Source organism: Lepeophtheirus salmonis, chromosome 14 (genome assembly GCF_016086655.4).
Source record: "Lepeophtheirus salmonis chromosome 14, UVic_Lsal_1.4, whole genome shotgun sequence".
NCBI classification, from domain to species: domain Eukaryota; kingdom Metazoa; phylum Arthropoda; class Copepoda; order Siphonostomatoida; family Caligidae; genus Lepeophtheirus; species Lepeophtheirus salmonis.
This window is the reverse complement of record NC_052144.2, coordinates 15230091-15246577: the sequence shown is the minus strand read 5'-3', so window position 1 is coordinate 15246577 and position 16487 is coordinate 15230091. Positions and strand designations below refer to the sequence as shown.

The following is a 16487-nucleotide window of genomic DNA, read 5'->3' as shown; positions in this document are numbered from 1 at the left end:
CATCGTCAGAAGATACTCTTAGGCAAATTTTTGCGGTTTTTTTGCAATTTGGATTCCCAAAGAGGGCGCATTTGGACAATTGTGCACAATTCACTAGAAACTTCTTCAAATCCAAGATGTCCGAATGGGCAGTAGACGATACCTTCAAGAAAAATCTGAATTCTTCAATTACTGACATGTCCAGGAAGATAAACAAGTCCCAATCAAGTGGTGTCTAGTTTTCTAAAAAAGTTATTAGCAAACTTATGAACTCATTGTGATCTTTTCTGATGAGAATACCTCTACTGTTGACCTTGTCTGCAACAAGTAGAATGATCGAGTAGTGCCATTAGCAGAGGGGCACAGATATGTGTCTCTACCACCAAATACCCCACTTTAGGCATGATGTAAGGTCTCGTAGCATGAAGGCCATGAATCCGGTATGGTTCCCTTTGGGCACCAGGATGAAGGTTGATGAGTACGTCAAAATTATGGACACCAAAGTGTTCCTATGAATGAAATGCATGTTTGATAATCCTCCCTGGGTATTCCAACAAGATGGAGCACCTGTCCTTAACGCAAGGAAATCCCAAAAGTGGTTCCAAGCCAACATGCACTTCTGGGCGTGGCATAGCCCATACTTGCACCACCTAGACTATTCCCTCTAGGCGCATGTTGTGTCCAAGGCCTGCAGGAGACGCCACAACAGCATTTGCGTCCTGAAGACCTCTGTCAACAGGACCTGGACTTCAATAAGTGTTGAGCACATCCAGAGGATCACTTTCACTTCATCGAATTTGCTTGCACTGAACACAGCCCAGCGTACATCAAGAAGATGTTCTGATATCCAAAGAGCAAAGTCTATGATAAAATCAAACTTCTCAAAAAATTATGTTCTCCATCGGCTTGAGGAGAACTTGTTGTCCATTAATATAAACTATATCCTAGAGGAGGAAGTAGTAACAATGGCTAGAAAACATCAGGAGGACATGGATGACATCAAGTATTATCTAGTTTTGTTGATTATCCTCAAATCAGTTCCTCGTAGAGAACAGGCTATTTTAATTTCCACTGAAGGACTCTTACGTCAATCTGCTGTAAGATAAAAAATGTGCTCTAATGTCTCCTATAAAACTGATGTCCATATGATGTCTTCACAGCCACAGAAGAAGTTGGTATCACGGCGATTTTGCAAAATAGGTATGGAAGTTGGAGTCTCCGGAATTCTGCTCTCCTATTAATCCAAAAAAAAACTAGTAAGGAGTCGGCTTTGTCCCGTGCCACGGGAACAAGCCACGAATATAATCAATTCATTCAGTCCTTGTTTTACTCTCTTCTACTTGAAAAACATTATCAATTGAGCAAAATATCTCATCGACGCTGTCACCACCATGTCAATCTTCCCTCGGGCATTAGTTCCTTAAACCTGAATTATCATTCACTCTTCGAGCTGCAAAAGGTTCTCCAATTAAAACCTTTGGACACGTCTTTTGCCTCTTCCACATTGGGCTTAGGAAGAACTTTCAATTTGAGTTTTGGCATTTCAGACATCTAAACACCTATTGTACAACAAAATAGGAACGATTTGTGTCCACCACAGCATTAAAAAATTCAGTTTTTTTATGCTCGTAAGGCAACTGGCAATCTTTATTATTGTAGAGTAAGGATACTTTCTCAAGACAAGTTCAGGGCTGCAAAAGAAGAATTTGGCAAACTTATCTCTCTCACCATTGTTTGTCTCTCCAAAAGATTCTGGCCCTCACCATTAGATATGGTTCATAAAAAACAGAACATTGATCTGCAAACTGAGCCAGACCGTTATCCAGTGTCGAATATCCAAGATTACTGCGAGGATCTCCATGGACAGACACTATTTTCAAGGATACATGTTGTGAAGGTATATAATGAGCTATTGTCTCCAGAAGTTTGCAAGAAAACTGCCACCCTCACCCCTTTGGATTATTTAAAATCCAAATGCCTTTTGGACTTCCAAATGGAAGGTAGAGTTTCGAACACTTCATGGATGAAGTTGTGCGAGATTTTTCCGGGGTATTTGTCTATATAGACAACATACTTGTGGCCAACAGTACTGAAAAAGAGCATATGAAGAACTTTAAAATAGTTTTTATAAGATTGAAAGAGAATGGGCTTATCATTATTCCTGAGAAAAGTATATTTGCCACCACCAGTACTGATTTCTTGGGTTTCTCCAATTCTTCCAAGGGAATTTAACCAATACCGAGCCGTGTCGAAACATCATCGTCGTTCCCACGGCTTTCAGACATCAAAGAAGTACAAAGATACTTAGAAGCGATAAATTATTATCGACATTAGATCCAGAATTTCTCAACTTTAACAAAACGCCTACACAAGATTTTCCGGTTTTTTAAGTCATTACGCTTTACTAAGTTCGAATGGTCTGAAGAGTGAATTTTTTTTTCGAGAGTTTGAAGAATGTTTTAAATAGTTGGCCTCCATCAAGGGTCCCGAAGTAACCCTTGGCAATTTTGGTGGATGTATTGGATGTTGAGAGTTCTCATCCTCCACCTGCAGTTCCTTCTTTGAAATGATTGAAAGTCAACTCTGTTTTGTTTCCTGCTGAAAGAAAACTATTCCACTTATAAGAGTCCTTCAGTTTCCTGGATGTATACAACGTAGAAATCATTCATCCATATCACATTTATATCCATTCCATTTATAAGTTAGTCTTCGTGATATACGGTCTATACAGATAATTAAATAAACTTGACACTTCAAGCTCATGCCTGATTGCTTTATTACTACTGAGTCACTTGTCATTGGAAAACAAGTGGATCATGATTCTAGACTTGTAAAGATAATGTGCTTCTCTTTTCTCGATATTTTGGTCTGCAATACATATTCTATTCTGCTATTACATATAAATAGTTATGCAGAGCTGTTCAGTGATAATGTGTTTTACAAAATCTATAACAAACCTCTTAAATTCTGTAGACTTATGTTGAAATATCTGAATGGCATTAAAATTCCGAAAATTATTGACTCGAGAATCCTTCTCTGAACAGCAAAAATGCTTGTCACCATGTTAGAATAATACTCTCACAAGGATCTAGGATCTCAATATAAATAAATTAATTATAAAATGTTTTCTATAATAGATAATTATAAGTTTTTTTTTTCTGAAAACAATAGTTAAAATGTAAAAAAAATAACAATACGATTGATTTAGTGTGGATTGAAAAAATAATAAAGTATCTATGATATTCTTCAAAACTTATATTCCCTATTTATGAGTTCCGTGTTGTTTTTTATTTTATTTTATTGATTAATTTGGTTTTATTTTTGACATGCAAATGCTATTTTTTTATTCTGATTGTTGTCAGGTGAGTAGAAATTTCAAAATCCTTCCTATTATTAGTTGGAAAACTATTGTTGGTCTGTATTACAAACTATTGCAAACAATATGGAAGTGGAAAATTTGATTTCCCGAGTATTATTCAAATATTTAAAAAAATATACATCTCTTACTAGAGAGAAAAGTGAAAATCACAACGCAACGGAGGCTTATTCAATGCATCATCTTCAGTTCTGTTAGCAAGATAAACTCTGTATCAACATAAATAACAAATTAAGATGTAGTTGTAAGTTTAATTTTTTCACATGAGTGTTTCATGTTAAGAAAAAATAATGTTCAGTTATTTTTAATATATAATCGATTTCCTAGCTATAATATTTTTTTATTTTATAAAACTATAGCTAATATTAAGATAATACTGTATATCCCCTATCTATAGAAAATTGAAAAATATTCACAAACGATTAGATGTAGCTATTCAAAGTTACAACTACAAGGCAACTAATAGTAATAGTTGTCTACCGTATTATATTAATAAATGTGGATAGATGTCGGCTTATTTTTTTATTTTCCATACAAACAAGGTTATAGTATAGCCAGGCCCAGTTTGTAAGTAGGTAATCTTACATACTGAGTTAGATTCCTCGCAATCTTAGAGCAAAATACAAGTACGGGCCACCCTTTTCTACGAATATGTGATTTCACTTGTGTAAAACTATAAAAGTCGTGAGCGACACACCTTTATTATTTACCACCTTAGGTGGAGGGGGTAGTAGTGTGGCAAGAAGTTCTTTATAAATTAGTAGTTCAACTAAAGTGCTCCTCAGCGCCCTCAAACAATAACAAACTTTATCCAATTCATTTTCCAGTGATGTACTATGGAATATATTTATCATGTTTTCATTCCGAATTTATGTTTGAATCAGTTTCTTTAACCTCAGGAATTTTAAACCTATAATATAGACTGGGAACCTAAGTATGGATATCTTAAGCAATTCATGAATTAGTCCACCTTTGCTTATTTCAATGTAACAAATAGATATAATCGACACAACTCAAACTGAAGACATGGTACATATTTCTTTAATTTCAAATTGATTTTGATAATTTTTTGTGAGAGCTTGTTCAACTTTTGATTTTCATCAAGTTTTTTAATGCAAATAATACTCATTATATTATACTAGGATGTGATTGATTTATAACTTGGAATAACTCATGTTCAAAAGCATTGATCACTCGATGTATAGTAATTCACCTTTTAAAATAACATGCTAGACTAAACTTATGAAGTAACCCTTGAATTGCTTTTTCAATTTTATAATAATGATTTTATTGAAAATCCTATCATGGAGTACTCAACGTCAGTGTTGAGGTATTAATGGTCCTATTTATTATAAATATATTACACCTAATGTTAAATCCGTTCAATAAATTATTAATGATTATAATTTTTGCTACGAAGTAGCGTCTATATTTTTATTGATAGAACATACGTTTCTCTTATTTTTTTCCTTTTGTGCTTATACAATGTTTAAAACTCTATGTTCAAAATTTATGGGATATTTTGGACACAAAAGATTAAGAAGAATACATATTGATAATTTCCAGCAATGTTATTGCTCAATAAACATTAAAAAGTTATTTTTGCTCCATTTTTGTGGTAACCATAAATTTTGGCATTAATATTCTCTATTCTTTGAGCAGAGTAGACTTTAATAACTGTACTTGAAATTAATTAATCATTTTCAGTTAATTTTTCATACATTGCTATTTGAATAACTGACTGTACCTTTTGATATCCGCTTGAAACTTGCATAATGGATGATAGTTGTTTTAAATATGACATATTTGATAGACATAACATTTGTTAACATTCTTTATGAAAAGGAAATCATTTATTTGAAGTTGTATATTATAATAATTGCTTCTTCCTTGGTAACGTTCTTATAATAAATCTTTAAAAAAGAAAGTAAACTTAAAACTTCACATCATGTATATCTATCCACTTTGCAACCACCAAATGAATTACTTCATTCATTAAAATCTTGACGGTAGTATTTCACATATGAAATTTCAAGTTTCTTTGAATTATTAGACTAAATCTTGTAACTGGACTACCTTAAATAAATTAATAATAGTTATCAATGATTAATTAAGTTGTGATTAATTAATTTTGTATTTTGTGCAAATTATCTGGATTGTATTTTGTTAAGTACAGGTAATGAAAATTAACCTCCATCTAATTTACTCTTATTTTTGTAGGTACACAGTTGATATCTAATTTTTATTTGACCTCTGACAAATTATCACCAAAAATTTTCCACCCTTAAGTCTATTCCATCTGTATACGCCTCGCCTCTGCCATTAACATCACATTAGTACTTAGTCTAGTTGTCACTTTTATTTTTAATCCTAGGGATATTACAACATTTTGTCTTAAGATACGTTTTTTTGTTATCCATTTGTCCATTTACTTTCTGTTTCAAAGTCGTTATGCTTAAAATAAAGAGAACAAATAACTATTTTAGAGATATCAACTGATTTACAATCTATATACACAATAATAATTGTATATAAGGACTCATTATATATTATTGTAATTGATATCAAATATTTTTACAAAGTATTTCATTTATTCGTATAGCTAATTTCCATTTATTCAGAATTTTCATGTTAGGGGTTGGAAATATATGGGAAAAAGTGCTTATATTATTTTCTTTGAGATTTAAACCAACTATTTTAACAGTGTGGCAACAAGGAACCACACAAGTTGTTTGCATATTCCATGTCTATGAATTAATTGAATCAAAATAATACCAGGTTCAACGGAGAGGTTGTTTGATTTTGAAAGTGAATAATTTATCCAGATTTTAAGTAATCCATGGTTACTCATACTAATTTGTTGATAGAAATGTATAATAACTATTCGTAGGAGAATATAAATGTAATCCGGATTCAATTATGAGAAAAATCATTTATGATAATTTGTCAAATGTATATGTGGTGTACTGTGAAACAGACGGAAGTAACGAACCGGAGAAAAACCAATAATAAGACCCTTGGATTGGGGGTACAATCATACACTGAATGCGTATATTCTGTAAGGGAACTAAAAGGATGTACATGGACATAACTACTAAAATGTATAAACACGTAAACTTTACTTAATAAAAAGGTACATTACTATCTATTTAAAACAAATCCCACCGTCATGAGATAAAAGTAAATAAAAGACAATACATAACAGTATATACCTGCTAAGGTTTCCTTAATTTTCTGAACATTTTTTAATTATTTTTTGTTCACATAATACAAATTTGAAATTTCTAAAGGATTAACAACAATGATTTATTGCTATAAATAGAGAACAATTATCCGTTGAAGAATACAAATGTAATCCGGACTCAATTTTACGAAAAAATATTCTAGCTTACTTATGTTTTGACGGACCACAAGCGATAAATCTAATTATTGTAAGTTGTTTGTATTTAACTGAAATATGAAAGTTTTTCAAATATATATTTATATAATTGTAATTATTTTTCGTCAATCCCTGCATTATCATCAAATATTATCAATAAATCCAGATACAAGTCATTATTACTATTTGCCAATCACATACTTTAATCTACATATTTAAAGTAGAAGTTAAAAAATGAACACCAGGGAGAACGAGGAAAGTAACTGGAGTTGGAGCCCAAAGAGACCAAAACTTTTTTTTCAACCCAGGAAAGAGTTCAAAATCAATTCAAATTCCACATCAAAGTGCTTTTGGAAAGAAAAGAGATGCTTGCGCCAGTATATCATCCGGCTATGGACATATTTTTCCGAGTAATATCGGGAAGTCGGATCAAATTATCTTTCAACAATTGACTCTTGCGACATTCAACATGGCAGAGGGTGAGTAGAGATGTTACTTTGTAAATTTACGATTCAGTTTGAGTATCTATTATTAAATTAGGTTGTAAATCTTATGCCTTTTAGAGTTTTTTTTTGCAAGCTGAGCAGTGTTTCATTTTATTTTATAAAGCTGTATCAATATTCTTTCTTCCTTGATGAGAAAGAATCAAAAGTATAATCATATGGATCATGTATAAGTTGGGCCTACACGTCATACTTTCTCTTTCTATCCCCAAATTGGAGACAGCGACAAAGGATAGTTGAAATTCAACTCTCGCAACCTTTAATACATAAGGAAATAAATTTGGTACGTCAAGCGTAGGGACGCGAAGTGAAGCGAAGAATATAGTACGAATTTGCACACACCGACTCCCGAGCAAAGTATTTCTGAAATTAATTCTACTGTCGATATCATGACAAATATAAGAAAAAAGTCTTAATGCCTTACATAATAAGATAAGATCCCCTCCGGCCTCCTCTCTCAGTCAACGGATAGACTCCGAGAGAGCTCACCTCCTCCTCCCTCCTTCAAATACTCCCTAAGAGCCAAATTCACAACTTCTTCCACACAATGAGACCTTTCATCTACTTTCGTGACCCTTCGAAGTGCTAATTACGTGAATAACTCAGAAAAGTCGAAATCAAATTATTCTTCGCTTCACTTCGCGTCTTCTCTTCCTCAGCCAATTATATTCTTCCCTTCACTTCGCTAATTTATTTCCTTATTATTAAGAGGTTGCGAGATTTGAATTTTAACTATCCTCTGTCGTTGTATCCCAATTTGGGGATAGAAAGAGAAAGTATGACGTGTGGGCCAACTTATACAGAATACCCTCATAAGGGCACGTTCTCATACATGATTGAGAGTAAGACTGAGGAATTGTTGAGTAGGTATAAGTTTAAGTCTTTGTCGGACTCTGAGTAGAATCGAGGAACGTCAATGGAGTAATTTCTGCCTATGTCTTTTCTGAATATGGAGTGGAACTTTTGTTTATTTTCTTCGTCAAAAAAAAAATACCAAAAAATTACCAAAAACTTTAAGACTGACAAGCCTATATATAAATCAATATTTCCCTTATTTTCATAATTAGAGTTGTATAAAAATAACTTTAACGCGTGTAAGATTTTTTCCTATTTTACAATCTGTAGAGTGTTTTTCTTTCTTTTTCAAAGTTGTTATTATTATTCTTTAATTGAATTATAAATTAATTACCATTGCGTGTGCTCATAAAAAGCTGACCTTACAATTATAATTACTTATAATTGTATAAGGTAAACAAATAAAACATTTAGAGAAATAGAGCATAGTTAATAGTAAAATAAAAATATTTTATTTTACTATTTACTGTGATTGATAATTAAAGTACATTATACAGAAAAACATAATTAAATATAATAAATTTATATAGTACAAGCATATATGATAAAGATAGGGTATAACAAGTCTCCTCAATAGTCTTGGAATCAGAATAAATGAAGTGAACTGATTTTTGAAACTAATGATTTATTACAAATATTTTAATTAATTAAACAACATGCTAGACTATGACATTTAATTAAATTAAATTAAAAACCCATGTTTTATAATAGAAATATATCTCAACAAACACTTACCTAAAATGTTTACTTTTTGTCTGAAAAATTTATATGTCAAAATTGTCTGTAACTGTAAGGATTAGGCAACTCTGGTTTTATGATGTTGATTTGATAAACAAAGGAAGACATTCAATATTATAAGAACAGGGTGGTTAGACAACTTTACATTTTAAAGTTATTGGCAGTGATACACGTTACTCCGTAACGAGGATCCTCACTCTCCCCTATGTTGTTAACCTGCAAGATATTAGTTCTCTAAATTTCATATTAAAAAATTTGGTTTCTTGGACGAATATCGATATCAGCGTATCGGCAACATTTTGCTATGGAATGAAATATATCTGATATCGATATATTTTATTTCTCCCTATTGAGAAATAAGAAGCACTATACTTTTTATAGTGATTTCTGTCAGCAGGTATGTTATCTACAGAGGTGTACAAAATATGTCCAAGAAAGTGGGAGGGAACATCTTTTTCTACTTGGTAATCTGAACATGCAAAAGCTGTTATCAATATTATGTAATTCTTCAAGATAGAATATCTAAGTATAAAGGAATAACCAATGCGTGTACACATGAAAGACGAATATTAACGACGAGGGTTTGCTCCTCAGGAGTTATAAGTCCTACTTGGACTCAGAGTAGAGTAGAGGATCGGCATCAGAGTAATTCTAGCCTAAATGTCCTGCCTGTATACGGCGTGGAATTTGTGTTTATTTCCTTCCTCTCAAGGCTGTGTGCAGCTGATATATTAAAGTGTTATGAGAGCTGTACTGGTCTCCTCCCAAAAATTCTTCAAACTTTCTGGATTATCACTTTTGTTTTTCGTTCAATTTTTATTTTTACACACATACTTATCCTGTTGAATTACACTCACGAGGATTAAGACAATTTTCACATCTCTAGTTATAGGAGTAAGACTTTGTTGAACTCAGAGTAGAAAATTGAGAATCACCATCTCTATCATTCCTGCCAATGTCTTTGCTAGGTACAGAGAAGGATTTGTGTTTAATTCTTCATTTCATAGCTGCTGGCATCTAATCTAATAAGGCGTAATGAAAGCAAAGCTGCTCTTCTCACTGACAATTCTTACAATTATTAGGGCTTAGCATGTCATTTTTGGTTTCTTTTGTTTTTAAATATCGGTGGGTCATATTTTATACATTTCTTTCCAGAACTGTTCCATAACAACTAGAGTGGTGTCCTTAATTAATTAAATATTGTGTTTAGTCATTCATACACTCGTCTATGTCATTATAATTTATATGAGTTGGCTCCAAAAATAAGTCCTAACTATAGAGAAGCTTCATGATTTTTTATTTTTGTCAGAATAACATGAAACTTGAGCTATAACAGGTTCATTATGCTCTAAATATCACATCAAAAAATGAGAGAAAATATGTTTTCTTTTTCTTCTTTCTAGAATCTAGGGTTGAGAGGAATATTCATATACAAAAATCGGTAACATTTTGATATTAAATGAAAGATATCAGTATCGATATCGTTGAGGCAAATCGATTTTGAGAGTAAAGTGATGACCTGCACATATTTTTATAATTAATTAATAAATGATCTATGTAGCAATTTGTTTAATCTGCTACTTCAGGAAGTTCCCCTCCAGTTCCCCCTCAGAATTATATATTAAGGTAGCATTTACAAGAAAAGGAAATCTTGAAAAGCCCTGTAGGGTTTTTATATATGTTGAAGGAGTGACGGTCTTAGCTATTGTGCGGTCCTATGCAAAATGGATTGGTTGAGACCATCGATGGCAATTTTTTCTTTCTTCTTCATTTGAAAATTTGATTTACAAATATTTAACTTGTTTTTTTAGAAGTTTTAAACGGCTTTTTATATACAAATATTAAAATATAAAAGACAAAAGCATAAAAAAACGTGACAGTGAAGAGGAAAAAAAAAAAAAAAACAAGTGTCACACAAAAAAATAATTTACTAAAAATAGCTTGAGGTCAGCCTCACTTTTCTGGTGAAAGCAAAGAGGTATTTTGTTCCAATGAATAATAGATCTGTAATAGAAACTATGCTTAAAAATCTTTGGTTTTGGTAGGTAGATGGTGTTTTGATTGGAGAGTCTCATTTTGTGGAACAGATAGCCTTGATTTAGTATCCAGGTGGAGTTTTCTTTTTATACAGTATCCTTTTCATGTCTGATAAATTTGTAAAAATTAAATACTCATGTTCACACTATCCAATCAATTTTTAGTTTGAATAAAGTAAAAACAACAACAAAACAACGGTATACTTTGTAACTAGTCATTTTGAAATTTGAAATGTATATTTGATTAATTAATGACTTGCTGTATTTACTTAATTAAAAACAGGTATTTCTATCTTTATTAATAACTATTGAAGGTTATTTATTCCCCTTTTGATAGATAACATTTTTTATTTTTTTATTTTCCCCCATATTTTCACATTAAATGAATGCTTGTTTATTTTTAAATTGATATTAATATTGAAATTTAGTAACAAATGGATATTAGTATCGATTTATCCTATGCAACGAAATTAACCCGTCGGATAAAATTCAGATTTGATGCCTAGCACAAAAATGACTATTTAAGCCTTCAACCGCAAAATGTTTGGCCTGTAGAGCCTTTTTTTTAAAAATCAGGTTTTTAGAGTATAGCTATGATACCGAGATATATATCGAATTAAAATATAAAGATATATGAAGATTAAAGGTAATAACAATTGATAAAAACATTCCAGCAGTCCAAAGATAAATTATTTCTAACTTTCTTGAATGCAGTTCCTACCAAATGTGTCTAATTGTAGAAAAATCAAGTAAAATGAAGGGACTTATTTGAAAGCTAATATTTTTTCCATATTATTTTCAAATGTATTATATTAGAACTAAAACTTTAGTAATACACCTGAAATTACAACTTTAAAAGATTTGCCGTCCAAAAAAAAAAAAAAAAAGTTTCATTATGATTGATTTTTCAGTTTAATTTTCTTATGGAATATTTAATAAATATACAATTAAAAAGGTTGTGTTTAATGTTTGGAAATTAAGTAAGTCGATCTTATGACTTAATCTTTAATAAATACAAATCAAATACATATGAAACATATTGAAATTCTTCCTGCCTCTAAAATATTAATTACTTACTACAATTAGTCACACAATCGACTTAATTATATTTGATATCGGAACATTTGATTATCCAGTCTTACATTCCTTATTAATAAATATTCAATAAGAAAAATATTAGTTAAACAAAAACAATCAAAAGTTAAACTGAAGAATCAAAAATCGAAATCGAAAGTATACTCTAAAAAAGTAATTTAAAAGAAGGCCTTAAAGTAAGGCTGCGAAGTCGGTAAATAAAATGCCCGACTCCAGTATTTTGAATGTAGCCGAATCCATTTCTAACACACATAATATATTTTATAGCCTATATAAGTGCTATTGAGTCATTTGAATTGAGAGGCTTTAAATACACGTAGATTTAATTTATACCTACAGGTAGATATAAGTTATGTGTAGAAAAATATAAATAATATCTGGAATATAAGATATTTAACAGGTTCATCAGCAAATGAAATGCATCAAAGTATATCTATCTGTTAATAAGTTTGTGAGCATAATTTATGTAACCAAGGAAAAACTATACAAACAACCTTTCACTGCACTTTTCACTGATATCATTGACTATTCACATGACTAAGTAATAAACTAGCATTGCCAGTGACTACCCAAAATAATTATCAAGACTTTAAAGATGTTTGGGAATTGGGATTGTATGGACTGTAGAGCACGTTTGAAATTTGTGAATTAAACTTATAAATTAGTTAACCTAATAAGTTACATAAATCAATTGTACTTCATACCTATAATTTATAACCATTTATGAGGGTTTTTTTAAAAACATTCATAAAAAGCCTTAGTTTATAAATAAGTTTTATTTACATAAATTATAATGATTTTTGTAGCCGAAGTCGGAGAGGGAACAAATTTTCGGATTCCTGACTACAACTCCACCATCAATAAAGCAATTACTCCAACTCTGAGTCCACAGCCTTGCTTTAAAAATCTTACATAGCCTTATGTTTTTAGTGACTTAAATGGACATTTTCTTGTTCTATGACTTAAATAACATTTTTTTTTTTTTTTTTTTTTTTTTTTTTTTTTTTTAGGGGCAGATTAAGTTTTATATCATCAAAATAAAATTTGTGCAATTTATGGTGTTACAGAATAGCATAGGGTAACAATTTTTTTTTTTTTTTTTTTTTGGAACCAAACAAATCTTTAAAAGAAAACGATAAGAGGTAAGCGAGAAAAGAAAACAACCTCACCTATAATACATAGTAATAAAAATAAAAAATATCATCTGACTAATTTGTATAAAATATCTAATTAAAAATACAATCACAACACGCATGATAAAAAGCGAAATTCATTCAGAGCAACGTAGACTATATTTTTTGTGAAGTTTAATGTTTTCATAATTGGACCTTGCAATCATGTTTTGCAATTTTGCAATGGATTTGGATCCAATTCTGAACGGAAGAGCCATGTCGTTGAAGCCATAAATTTTTTCCTCTTGGGTGGGCCCTCTCCCTAGGTAGTGAATGAGTCGTTTAGCCATTATAAACCATATACCTTCTAAATATTCACAGGCACGAAATACATGGGCGAGCGTTTTATTTTTGTTGCAGTCCTTGCAAGGGGTATCTCTCTCTATATAATACACTCCAAAGGCGACCCGGTATCTCAGGTAGGACTGTTTAGGAGTGAGATATGGATCAAATAATGACCTCACATATGGTCCTTTTCGTGTTCTATGCCTTAAACAACATTAATAAATGTGGTTTGTATCCACTGGGCGAAAAATGCTGTTGGATAGTGTTAGTGTTGTTTGGTATACCGATAAACAATATCATAATTTCACCGGAGGTACAGAAACCTTTAAAATGGTACTATACTAAATTGGTATTGGGACTGATTCTTGTTGCACCATTAAATTATAAACAAAAACAAAACAACTCCGTTCAACTTCGTTGGTGAAGATAACTAGAATGGGCATTAGGTAGAAAACAAACCTTCAACTATGGTTGTTTTTCCTTAATGAAATTTTATTTCTTCTTTATGTTAAGTCAAAAATGTGAGATGTTGAATTTAATATATATTGCATTCATACACTAATATGTGTTATATGTACTGTGTGCCACAAAGTGCAAAAAAATCCATCATTAGTTTTCAACAATATGAATTTTATTCATAACTTACTTATAATAGTAACAATTTGCTCTAGAGATGATTTTAATATTCCTTTGTTGTAGTGAAGATGTCAACCAGTTTTAAATTCGTCAAGCCTGACGAGGCGAAATCATTTCGTCAACGAAGCTTTTTTCCATAACAAAGACAAGACGAAGACAAAAATCATGACGAAGATGAAAATTTCACAAAAATCATGGCAAAGACTAGACGAAGACGAAACTCTGACGAAGAAGAGACGAGACTAAGACGAAATAAACGATAACTTTAGTAAAACAATTACAATGTCTGACGAAGACAATATTATGACACAAACAAAACTCTGACGAAGACAAAATCTGACGAAATGATGACGAATACTAATGAATTACGAAGACTATTGGCTGACGAAGATGAGACAAGGCGAGACGAGACGAAGACGAGACAAAACTGAAAATAGCTGACGAAGTTAACACTGATGTCAACATGCTGAGTCCGCACTATTTCTTTGTATAAGAGATGAATTTAGCTCTGTACCTTAATTTGTTCAGAAGTGATGATCAAACATGCATTTTTAAGCTCTTGCATAACTTTGACTTTTAATCTTGACCTGAAATATTTTGCTGTATGCAGCATATTTATTAAACCTTTATAATGGCACCATTTGGAGAGATGTATCTTAATATCTTTCAAAGTTATTTTTGATTATGAATTTTTAACGTTTGATGCTACATTAACCTTTGACTTCTACGTCTCAAAATTTAATAGCCTCTACTGTGACCATATATAATTTTCTTACCAATTTTCGTCGTAATTTTGGTGGCCAACAGACAAACAAACATATGTTCAACATAACCTCTTTTCAAATTCGTTGTTGGAGATAAAAAATTGTCTTGACAATGACGCATTCCCCATAATCTATAAATTAGAAAATTGTACTTTATAAAAGAAAGCAATTAAGAAAATTATGTTTATAACGCCTTCACATTTCTGAGCTGGTAATTCAAGCATCTATTCAATTACAAGAAGGCAGGAAATGACTATTCTTATTTTGAATTTGATTATTTCCAGTTTAAATTGGATTATTCCATTTTAAAATGAATTTGCCAAAATATCATTGGCGCAGTTAGGATTTTGAAACTGGGAGAAGGGGGCATTCAAAGGAGTCAGTACATAAATTGTTTAAAAAAAATTATTATAGAACATGGCTACTCAACTTCTGGCACGCAGCCGAAATCCAGATTTAGAGTATTTTAGTAGGACTCCAGAGCCAAGTGGAAAGTAAACGTCATAAAATGTCTGATACAGTTTTTAAAAAAATTCTACCTTTGCATACATTGAAAGTTACGTAACTGGACTCAAAATACTTGATTAATTATAGTATAAAACATATGAAAAACACATGGGATACTCTAACAAGGGGTGGCACATCCAAAATTAAAAAAATAAATTAGTCGTTATAACAATCATAAACAACGCACAATAAATACATCATATTTATATATTTGTTGAATTTTTTTTGGGAAATGAGATCGCTAATAAAGTATATAATTATTTATAACGGATAAACGATATAAATGTCTGAAAAACTGGGTAAAAAATATTTATGGAAAATATTTGATTAAATAATATTGGACTTATCATTCATATATTATGTAATAATAAATATTTACAATGCACCATTTAGTTTTGATATTTTTCTTTGATCAGTATTAAATTCTTTCTTATCAAGGTATTTCAATTGTAACTTTGCCAAGCATGATCCCTCTTTTCTGTTACAAAATTTCTCAAATACAAATAACATTTTCCAACTACCTTTATCAAATTTTCATTCTTCTTTGATAATTATATTTATTAAGTCTTACACAGCCATTTGCTGAGTAGTGGCATTATTAAATAAAGATTGATTGATTTCTGAATTTATATAATTTTCGGAAGATATTGTTTTTCCAAATTTCTTTATGGAAGTTGCTTGTAAATAAAACTACAAATAGATCGGCTCAAAAGTGTATATACCTTCGAGGGTGATTCAACAATTATAGCGGTCATACAATTTTCCGACAATTTATTTTTAGTCTTAAGTTTCGGCGATTATCTCTTCATTACCTTTGTATTTTTTCAGCAAGCATTCTTTTTAAGTCTGCAAATAGAAAATTCATTGGGCCAGATATGGAGAGTAACCGTGTATGGGTAAGCAATTGTTAGCCTAATGCATGCAATTTTGTCTTCGTCCTTGTGACTTGTGATACGATGCTTTGTATTGTAAAATCGCTTTTTTCTTCTTTCTATGACGCGTTTTTTAATTATTTCATTTTTTAAACGCTCTAACAATGATATCGTTATTGATTGTTTGGCCATTTTCGAGGTAATCGATGACTATTATACTATTTGCATAGCAGAAACCTAATGCGATAACCTTGCCAGCCAACTGTTCCGTCCTTCCACGCTTTAAATAC

At 31.2% G+C, this 16487-nt stretch overlaps 1 protein-coding gene across 1 annotated transcript in view; it reads left to right on the top strand.

The window, feature by feature from the left end:
• Nucleotides 1-6900: 6900 nt before the first annotated feature.
• Nucleotides 6901-16487, top strand: part of LOC121129062 (uncharacterized) — a 32096-nt gene continuing 22509 nt past the window's right edge. The window contains exon 1 of the mRNA XM_040724730.2: nucleotides 6901-7213. Within this exon, the coding sequence (XP_040580664.1) occupies nucleotides 7204-7213 (10 nt within the window). The 5' untranslated portion in view covers nucleotides 6901-7203. The remainder of the gene's footprint in view (nucleotides 7214-16487) is intronic.